The following is a 10,079-nucleotide window of genomic DNA, read 5'->3' as shown; positions in this document are numbered from 1 at the left end:
CACAGAGAAACCGTGTGTGTGTGTGTGTGTGTGTGTGTGTGTGTGTGTGTGTGTGTGTGTGTTGTTACATTTAAGCTAGGCATACTAGTGCACACAGTGGATGGATGCAGGAGATCTGCAGTTCATTCCTGACATCTCAGTAAGTTTAAACCAGCCTGGGCTATTATTACATTACAGAGAAAAAATAGAGTCCAAGATCTTGCTGTTTTAGCCCAGGCTGGCCTAAGTACTGGGCCTGTACATGTATAGGCTATAGCAGCAGTACTAGCTAACGTAAAGAGTTTCAAATAATGTTTGAGTCATAGTAAAATAAAAAACCAAAATACAACAAAACAAAACAGGGGCTGGAAGTATAATTTGATAGAATAGGGCCCTGAGTTCAAACCCCAGCCCAAAACAAAAACAAAAGGCAGACAGGAGACGGATGAGCTGACGGCAAAGGGTACAAACATCCCCTCAAGGAGACAAGGGGCTGAGCTGTCCCAGCTGCCTCAGGCTCTTCTCCAAACTCTTTCTTCCTCCAGGCCTGGCTGGACACCCACAACCGCCTCTTGGGCCACCATGTCAATGGGATGTGGCTGAAGCCAGAACGCAGGAATCCAGCACCTTGCCAGGATCCCATCACAGGTTTTTGAAGAGTCCAGTCATTCAGGAGGAACAAAGACCTCTCTCACGGTGGCAGCCATGCCACCCATGATATCTGGGCTCAAGCCCCTTAGTGCAGAGACAACCACCAGTGGTGGTGGGGATGGGAGTTCTCATTTCTCCTGAGGACAGTCTCAGTAATTATAGTTCCTAGTACCCCCAAAAGGCTTGTGAGGCCCCTCTGTACTCAGTTCCCTTCCCCAAGCCTCAGATAATGGCCCACACCTCTAATTCCAGCGATGCAGAGGCTGGAGCAGGAGGGGCATGAGTTTGCAGCCAGCCCAAAGTACAGAGTGGAGTCCAGGTCAGCCTTGGCTTCATAGTGAGACACTGCTTAAAAAGAAGAAAGGGGCTGAAGAGATGGCTCAGTGGTTAGAAGTGTGTGCTGTCCTTCCAGAAGAGCCAGGTTCATATAGTTCCCAGCACCCCCCACCCACTACCACCACTCCCCCACCCCACCCCCACCCCACCCCCGTCAGGATCAGGCTGCTCAAAACCACCTGTAAGTTCAGGTGCAGACAATCTGACATCTGACTCCTGTGGGCACTGCATGCATATTGTATGTATACAGACATGCTGGCAAAACACTCATAACTATTCCAAATAAATAAAAGTTTAAAAGCACAGCCGGGCATTGGTGTGCATCCCTTTAATCTTAGCACATAGGAAACAGAGACAGGTAGTTCTCGGAGTCTGAGCCCAGCCTGATCTACAGAGTGAGTTCCAGGTTAGCCAGCCAACCCTGTATCAACAAAACAAACAGACAAACAAAACATCTAAAACTCAGAGTAAGAAAGGGAAGAAGGGAAAGAAAGTTGGCACCCACCTGCAGAGCTTGGTCAGAGCACTGTCTGGTAACTAGAGGACAGTCTGAGACTCACGGGGAACCTCTGACACAGGCTTCCTCCGACTGGGCCCCTCTTGTCTCTGCAGGAGAAAACCTGGCCAGCTGCCTGCAAGCAGAGGCTGAGGACATCGCTGCAGCTGTGGAGGCTGCAAAGCTAGCATTCAAGACCTGGAGCCAACTCCCTGGGGCTGCTCGAGGCCAACACCTAACCCGGTGAGGAAGCCCAGGCAAGGCCCACCTAGGAAGAGAAGGCCCTTGTCACAGGAGCCTGTGGAAACAGTGACTCCATCGCCTCAGATCCTTTTGAATTAATGGTTCATGTTTCCCGAGTACATGTGGCACTTCAGTGGCCAGAACAGCCATTGTTGCTCACAGCTCACTGGGACCAGTAGTGTCAGAATATCAGGAGAGCCCCGTTTCTCAGAACTTCATTAGAATCAGAGCTCCCTGCTTCCCATTACACGGTGGGGACAGCTATAAAGATCCCATTTCCCATAATGCAATTGAATCAGAGGCTAAGATTCAAGTTCCCAGTTGTCTTTGGGACACCTGGTCATCAGTGACCAGGAGCATCTCACGGCACCCACACAGAGTTTGTCACTCTCGTAGACTATACAGCTTTGGTACCCGCTGTCCCTGATATGGATCTGCCCCTAGATTTTTGTGGGGTTATAGTCCAGGCTGCTCTGAGCACGACAACTCCGTGTGTTCTCCCAAGGCTGGCCAAGGTTATGCAGAAGCACCAGCGACTGCTGTGGACCCTGGAGTCCCTGGTCACCGGGCGGGCTGTTCGAGAGGTTCGAGATGGAGATGTGCCTCTGGCCCAGCAACTGCTCCAGTACCATGCAGTCCAGGCACATGCCCAGGATGATGCGCTGGCAGACTGGCAGCCCATGGGTGAGAACCTGTAGGACCTCCAAGAGCCCTCCTGACCCAGTAAACCAACCCGTCCACGCTCTCATTATGGATTCTTTGTAGGAGTCATTGGCCTCGTCCTGCCTAACCCTTTCTCTTTCTTGGACATGATGTGGAGGGTCTGCCCTGCCCTGGCTATGGGTAGGTAAAGGCTCTGCCCCCCCCCCCACACACACCCGTCTTTTCTCAGAAAGGATGGTTGGGGAACAAGGAAGAGGGCTGGCACCTGGACCCCTGGTGTGCAGGAGGGTAGGGGTCTGGACTCGGGTTTGAGGAAAGGACGCTGGAAGCTAGACTTGAAGGTTCCTTTGTTGTTCCCTTTCCCCAGGCTGCACCGTGGTGGCCCTCGTGCCCCCAGCCTTCCCAACCCCTCTCCTCCTGGCTCAGCTGGCAGGGGAGCTTGGCTCTTTCCCAGGGATCATCAATGTGGTATGTGGCCCTGCCTCACTGGGGCCTGTCCTGGCCTCCCAACCTGGAGTCCAGAAGGTGGCTTTCTGTGGAGCCGTGGAGGTATCTTCAGGGCCGGGAATGGGATGGGCACGGCTAAGGGCCAAGAGGCTCCTCCCATACCTGAAACCCATGGGGTTCCCTCAGGAAGGACGTGTTCTGCGACGGACTCTAGCAGGCAGGGGAGCTGAGCTGGGCCTGGCCCTGGGCACAGAGTCACTGTTGCTACTGACGGACTCTGCAGATGTGGACTCAGCTGTGGAGGGTGTTGTAGATGCCGTCTGGTCAGACCGCAGCCTGGTGAGATCTGCATGCTCGGGTTCCCAAAGTCCGGGGGTCTGCCATATCTCTCCAAACACCCAGCTTGTTTTTACTTTCTGTTCTTTGGGCCTTTTTATTATTTGAGACAAGATCTTATGTAGACCTACCTGGCTTCCAACTCACTGTGTAGCCTAGGCTAGCCTTGAACTCCTAATCCTCCGGGAGTTGCAGGTATATGCCACCGTTCTGGGCAAGTCACCAATTTTGTGCAGTGCACCTCTTGCCTGCTTCTGCTTCTCCATCCCTGAGGCCCACCCCTCTGTTCTGTGGGAACCTGTTCTCCCTACATTGCCCCTGATTTTGCCATGTTTGATGCCCTTTTTCCAACAGGGGGGGCTCAGGCTCCTCATCCAGGAATCTGTATGGGATGAAACTATGAGACGACTCCGGGCCAGAATGGCACAGATACGGAGTGGGCGAGGACTGGATGGGGCTGTGGACATGGGGACTCGAGGAGCTGCTGCCCGAGACCTGGCCCAGAGCTTTGTGGATGAGGCCCAAAGCCAGGGGGGACAGGTGAGCCCCATCTGCACAACGGAGTCTTAGATCTTGACTAGCCAACTCCTATGTCAGAGTACGAAGGTCCCAGACCCTAGACGCCTGGGTCTGAGACAAGGGCTAAAGCCCAGACTCCCGAGTTTGTGGAGGAAGCTGGAGTCTGGACGTCAGTGTCTAAGGGAGGAGGGCTCTGGGTCTGGATGCCCAGTTTGAGGGAGGAGCCTGGGGCTGGGACCTCGATACCTAGATCTAGGAAGGAGCTGAAGCCTGGATGTTCGTGAAGGAGGCTGAGCTGTATGCCTGGGTCTAGAGAGGATAGCCATCTGTATCTATTTCTCCTCCCCCCAGGTATTCCAAGCTGGTGATGTGCCCCCCAGTAGCCCATTCTTCTCTCCAGCCTTGGTTTCTGGTCTGCCTCCAGCAGCCCCGTGTGCCCAGGCTGAGGTGAGGCCCCCAAGGTTGCAGTCTTCCTGCCCTGCCCTTTCATCCTCAGTGACAACCTTAGTGTTTGCATGACCCTGTGACCCAGAGCTGGGAACACGGCGACTTCCTCAAATGGGTAAAGTATTGACAGGAAAGTTTGCTCTCCAGCTAATGCCTGTCACCCCCTTTTAGGTACCGTGGCCTGTGGTTATGGCTTCTCCTTTCCGCACGGTCAAGGAGGCACTAGCCCTGGCCAATGGGACAGCTCGGGGAGGCAGCGCCAGTGTGTGGAGTGAGAGGCTAGGACAAGCCCTGGAACTGGGCTATGGGTCAGTTGGTACTCACGCCCCTGCCTCTGCCCCATCTCCCTCAGGTGTCTCCCTCCCCCTTCACCAGCATCCCATCTCCCCTTCCCCCGGTGTCTTTACCTGCCTCATAGGCTCCAGGTGGGCACAGTGTGGATCAATGCTCATGGCCTCCGAGACCCTGCGGTGCCTACAGGGGGCTGCAAGGAGAGTGGGTCTTCCTGGCATGGAGGCCCAGATGTGAGTGTCCGTCCGCCTCTGTACCTCTGAGTCACCTTGAGGCCATCTGGCCTCCTGCTGACCACACACCTCTCACAGGGCCTGTATGAGTACCTGCAACCCTTGGGGACACCTTCCCAGGAGCCCTTCCTTTGTGAGAGTCTCAACTACGACACATTTGGCCTTGCTGCATCCTCCAGCCTGCCGTCGGGGCCAGAAACAGGACCTAGGTGAGCTGTTGCAGGCCTGGTAACCTAAGGATGAGGGTGTGGGGCTGGAAGGAGGGTGCTTAGAGCCAGTCTTGGGGTCTCCAGTTCTTAGTGTACCTTTCTGGGTCTTAACCCCAAGAGTAAAAAGAATCTCAGTCTACTTAATGGTTTGAGTTTTTGCAGAAGCAAGAATTCAGGGAGTATCCAGATGCTGAAAGGAATAGAATTTAGAGTGTCAAAGAGGTGCATTACAGTAACAGTTTTGGATGACCCCAGAAACTCATGGGTAGGAATTCAGAATCCTCCAGAGACTCATGGGAGCAGGTGTTTGAATCCTCCTAGAAGCTCATGAGAATAGAAATTTGAGTCCAGAAGGTGCCTGGGAACTGAAAGGGCCAACCAGTGTAGACCTGCCAGTGGCCCATGTGGACGCAGCCTCCTCCCACCCCACTCTGCAGCCCAGCACCTCCCTATGGGCTGTTTGTCGGGGGCCGTTTCCAGTCTCCTGGGACCCAGAGCTCCAGGCCCATCCAAGATTCTTCGGGCAAAGTCTCCAGCTATGTAGCTGAGGGTGGAGCCAAGGATATCCGAGGTGCTGTAGAGGCTGCTCATCAGGCTGCCCCTGGGTAAGCGTCAAATGGAAGCCCAGAGGTGAGGGTGGCTCAGATGGGAGTAGACGTGGGACTGGAGCCCTGGGTGGAGGCCGTGGATGATAGAGATGGCTGTCTGAGACTGGCTAAGGCCAGGCTATACCCCTAACTCACATTGTTTGCCCACAGCTGGGGAGCCCAGTCTCCAAGAGCCCGAGCAGGCCTGCTGTGGGCCCTGGCGGCCGCTCTGGAGCGCAGGAAGCCAGTGCTGACCTCACAACTAGAGAGGCATGGAGCAGCGCCTACAGTCGCCAAGACTGAAGTAGAGCTGAGTGTGAAGCGACTCCAGACATGGGGCACCCGGGTTCAGGACCAAGGCCAGACACTACAGGTGAGACGGATCTAAGCAGGCGGTCAGGACAGCCAGCCAGCCAGGAGTCAGCGCCCAGGCTCAGCGAACCAGGCACAAGTCCAGGCTTAGTGCCTGAAAGTCTAGAAAATACAGTTCTGATGAGAGGAGAGATGAAGCAGTGCTTGACTGAGAACCCATGCCTCAGAGGACAGGAGGGAGGGCTACAGTGCTTACAGGAAAGCAGGCTGCTTACACGTGCACACATTGTAGGAACTTCTCAGATTATGCCATTTAAACTCTATATATCGTAGGCTTGTCTGTATTCAAGAAGGCTTTGCAAACACACCGTGTGCATGAGGGTGCAGGCCTATGGTCTCAACGTTTGTAAAATAGAGGCAGAAAGATCCCAAGTCAAGTGTCAGCCTTGGCCACAGTGAAATCCTGCATCAAAGAAACAAAGGTATTACTGAGCATCAAGGCTCATGCCTTTAATCCCAGCAGTAAGGACCTGTCCTTGCAGAGGATGGGTTTAATCCCAGCGTCCAGGCCAGAGGCCTTACAACGTCCTGTACCCCTAGCTTCATTCATGCTTCCTTCAGTCACTCACAAGTGCACATAACTATGCCCACACTCATGAACAATTAGAAAATAAATCAAGCCTTAAGTCCCAGTACTTGAGAGGCAGGTAGATCTATGTGAATTCGGGGGCAGCCTGGTCTACAGAGTGACTCCCAGGACAGCTAGGACTGCCCAGAGTCATTCAAAAACTAAAACTTGCCGGGTGTGGTGGCACACACCTTTAATCCCAGCACTTGGGAGGCAGAGGCAGACGGATTTCTGAGTTCGAGGCCAGCCTGGTCTACAGAATAAGTTCCAGGACAGCCAGGGCTACACAGAGAAACCCTGTCTCGAAAAACCAACAAAAACAAAACAAACAAACCAACAAACAAAAACCCTAAAACTCAATCAAGCTGGGCATTGGTGGTGTCTGTGTTCAATCCCTGCAGTCCGGAGGCAGAGGCAAGCAGATCTCTGAGTACAAGGCCAATCTGGGCTGCATAGGGAGCCCCTGTCTCAAAACAAACCAGACACACACAAGTATTGGGGTATGGTTCAGTGATAGAACACTCGCCTATCCTAGTGTGGTTGGAGCTGCCTGCAGTACCCACAGCACACTGACGTGCAGGCCCAGAGTCTCAGCTGCTCCGTAGGCTGAGGCAGGAGCAGATTCTAGGCCCAGGTCCAGAGAGGTTAAGTAACTCACGCTGACACATAAAGCTAATGAGTGGCCATTGGGCCCCAGAGTTTCAGGCCCTGAACCACCATGCCCTGGTCACGCTCTATTGGAGCTACTTTGGAGCTAGGAGCATGTTAAATGTGGGAGAATGGGGCAGGCAATAGAGAGGCCTCTGGGAACTTGTCCTTGATGTGTCTGTCATCTGTCCCTGTAGGTAACAGGATTGAGAGGCCCTGTGCTCCGGCTTCGAGAACCACTGGGAGTGCTGGCCGTGGTGTGCCCAGATGAGTGGCCCCTGCTGGCTTTTGTGTCACTACTGGCCCCTGCACTGGCCCATGGCAATGCCGTGGTCTTAGTACCCAGTGGGGCATGTCCTCTGCTGGCCTTGGAGGTCTGTCAGGTAAGATCACCTGCTTCCCCTCCTGCCTGCTGCTTCTGGGTCTTCAGGAGCTCAGCTGGCCTCCTTCCTCCTGGGTAGCTATGGCAACGAGTCTCAGCATCCCATCGAAGTCCTATCCCTTGCATGAGCCCCTCCAGCTACTGCCAGATGCCCAACCCTGGGTGTCCCACTCTCTTATCCTAGGATATCGCTACTCTGTTTCCTGCTGGCCTGGTGAGTGTAGTGACAGGAGATCGGGACCACCTGACCCGCTGTCTGGCCTTACATCAGGATGTCCAGGCCCTGTGGTACTTCGGCTCTGCCCAGGTACTTCGGGGTACTTAACCTTCACCAACAGACTTCCGTGCTAGGAGCTTAGGGCATTCTGCGCTCATCCCCTAAGGACCTCTGTTGCTAAGAGGAAGAAATGCCTTGGCAACAGCTGCTGAGGTCCTACCCGGGTACAAGCTCAGTCACAAAGAAAGGGGGTCTTCTGTTGGTGAGGAGGGGTCCGGAAGACAGTGTTTCAAGACACGATTTCTCTGTGTAGCTCTGACTGTTCTAGAACTCATTATATAAACCAGACTGGCCTTGAACTCACAGAGATTTGCCGGCCTCTGCCTCTCAAGTACAGGGATTAAAGGTGTGCACCACAGCTGCTCAAAGAAAGGCAGTCTCCTTAACGAGGGCCTAAAGCCTTCCTTGCCCAAAGACGACATGGTTTTTGGAAAACCTATTGCTAGGGTATGCACCATAGCAGCATTCCAAGGCTCTGCCCTCCCGTGCTGGATGGGAAGTCCCCATTGGCAAGAAACTTGACCTGGGAAAGACGAGGGGTCCCTAGGTCTGCTTCCTCTGTGTCTGAAAGGAATGTTGGCCAGGATCTAAAAGTCCAGCCTTGTCAGGTCTTTAGGTCTTTTGCAGGTGTTCGTTGCTAAGGAAGCAGCTGCTTGGCAACTAAACCACTGGCAGTACTAATCATGTATCTCTCCATCCCAGGGCTCCCAGTTTGTGGAATGGGCCTCTGCAGGAAACCTCAAGCCTGTGTGGGTAAACAGGGGCTTCCCAAGGGCCTGGGATGTGGAGGTCCAGGGGGCAGGACAGGAGCTGAGTCTTCACGCGGCACGAACAAAGGCCCTGTGGCTGCCAATGGGAGACTGATGCCGAAGCCACCCACTCCATCTTTGATGCTCAGGAGCACCAAGTGCTTGGAACTTTTCTCATGGCTTCTAATAAACTAAGTGACTTTGACTGTGCATTTGAGGCTGTGGGAACAGTGGCTTCTTCATGTGTGGCCCAGTAGGCAACCGTGGGAGAATACTGTGTTTATGGGATGCATAAAGGGAACTCAGCCACATCCAGCACTCTTGAGTCAGGAGGCAGTAGAGGGAAGTCCCTGGAAGGCTCTGTCCCCTTTGTAATTGATCCCAGCACTGATCCCTTCCTGTAAGTCCCCTTTCTGAACAGGAAGATCTGTATCCAGACCAGCCCTGGAGTGCCAGCCCAAGCTTGGGGCCACCACTGCTGCCAGGTACTAAGGGCACAGCTTCGAGGCAGGCCTGGCTTCCTGGAGCCAAAACTCACCAGGTGCTTGCCATCACAGAAGATCTCCGTGGGTTTAGTGTTTAGTTTTGGTTTTAGGTTTGTGGTTTTGCTTTTTTTTTTTCCCCCTTCTTTGATCTATTTCAGCAAGGTCTTAGGGTACAGCTAATCTGCACATCTACTCTTCATGTCTCATCTAGAATGCTGGGTTACCATCATGAACCTCCAGGCCTGACAGACTGCTGGCCTTAGAATAGAAGCATTAGGGAGGGGTTGTTTTGTTTTGTTTTTAAAATTTATTTATTTATGTGAGTACAATGTCTTTAGACACACCAGAAGAGAGCATCAGATCCTATTATAGATAGTTGTGAGCCACCATGTAGTTGCTGGGAATTAAACTCAAGACCTCTGGAAAAGCAGTCGGTGCCCCTCATTTTTGTTTTTTAAAGCAGGATCTCACTGTGTACTCTTGTGGGACTTGTTTGTTTTAAGTCAGGCAGTGATGTTTTAAGCCATTCCTTTAATCCCAGCACTCAGGAGGCAGAGGCAGGTGGATCTCTGCGTTTGAGGCCAGCCTGGTCTATAGAGCAAGTTCTAGGACAGCCAGGTACACAGAGAAAACCTGTCTTAAAAAAATAAGTTTCATGGGAGTTTTGTTTTTTGTTTTGGGGTTTTTGGTGTGTATGTATGTGGACATGCACCAAAGTCAGAAAGCAACTTACGGGGTCAGTTTCTCCTTCACCATGTTAGTTCTTGGGATCAACTCAGGTGTTTATGCCTGGTGGTCATAACCTATTTTATCAGCTCAGCCATCTCACCCCCGATCTGGAATTCCTGTGACCCACTTGGGATTATATATGTATGGACACGTCCAGCCTGTGCTCTTCCTTAATCTTCTCTGCCAAGTCCTGTTCCCGTGTGAGGTCACAAAACAAGCCATAGTGTTCACCCAGGCTGAACATGAAGGCAGGAAAAGTCGGAGAAGAGTCATCAGAATGGCTTAGACTTTAGCCATAACCCTGATCTGTGGGTGACAGCCAACTGGTTGACTCTGCACACTGTCAGGGCCTCCCTCCTCTCCCTCTCTCCCTCCTCTCCCCCTCCCTCTCTCCCTCTCTCCCTCCTCTCCCTCTCTCCCTCTCTCCCTCTC

At 53.1% G+C, this 10,079-nt stretch overlaps 1 protein-coding gene across 1 annotated transcript in view; it reads left to right on the top strand.

Annotated features, from left to right (window-relative positions):
* Aldh16a1 (aldehyde dehydrogenase 16 family member A1) overlaps window positions 1-8,636 on the top strand; it is a 13,322-nt gene extending 4,686 nt beyond the window's left edge. The window contains exons 2-17 of the mRNA XM_021188930.1: window positions 525-627; window positions 1,579-1,705; window positions 2,211-2,389; window positions 2,471-2,548; window positions 2,736-2,917; window positions 3,002-3,154; window positions 3,506-3,691; window positions 4,022-4,117; window positions 4,289-4,425; window positions 4,536-4,641; window positions 4,720-4,850; window positions 5,288-5,455; window positions 5,609-5,810; window positions 7,223-7,408; window positions 7,592-7,714; window positions 8,387-8,636. Coding sequence (XP_021044589.1) covers window positions 525-627; window positions 1,579-1,705; window positions 2,211-2,389; window positions 2,471-2,548; window positions 2,736-2,917; window positions 3,002-3,154; window positions 3,506-3,691; window positions 4,022-4,117; window positions 4,289-4,425; window positions 4,536-4,641; window positions 4,720-4,850; window positions 5,288-5,455; window positions 5,609-5,810; window positions 7,223-7,408; window positions 7,592-7,714; window positions 8,387-8,548 — 2,319 coding nt within the window. The 3' untranslated portion in view covers window positions 8,549-8,636. The remainder of the gene's footprint in view (window positions 1-524; window positions 628-1,578; window positions 1,706-2,210; window positions 2,390-2,470; window positions 2,549-2,735; window positions 2,918-3,001; window positions 3,155-3,505; window positions 3,692-4,021; window positions 4,118-4,288; window positions 4,426-4,535; window positions 4,642-4,719; window positions 4,851-5,287; window positions 5,456-5,608; window positions 5,811-7,222; window positions 7,409-7,591; window positions 7,715-8,386) is intronic.
* Window positions 8,637-10,079: the final 1,443 nt, after the last annotated feature.

This window comes from Mus pahari, chromosome 1, assembly GCF_900095145.1.
Source record: "Mus pahari chromosome 1, PAHARI_EIJ_v1.1, whole genome shotgun sequence".
In the NCBI taxonomy this organism is placed as follows: domain Eukaryota; kingdom Metazoa; phylum Chordata; class Mammalia; order Rodentia; family Muridae; genus Mus; species Mus pahari.
The sequence above is the reverse complement of the archived record's forward strand: the minus strand, read 5'-3'. Positions and strand labels throughout refer to the sequence as shown.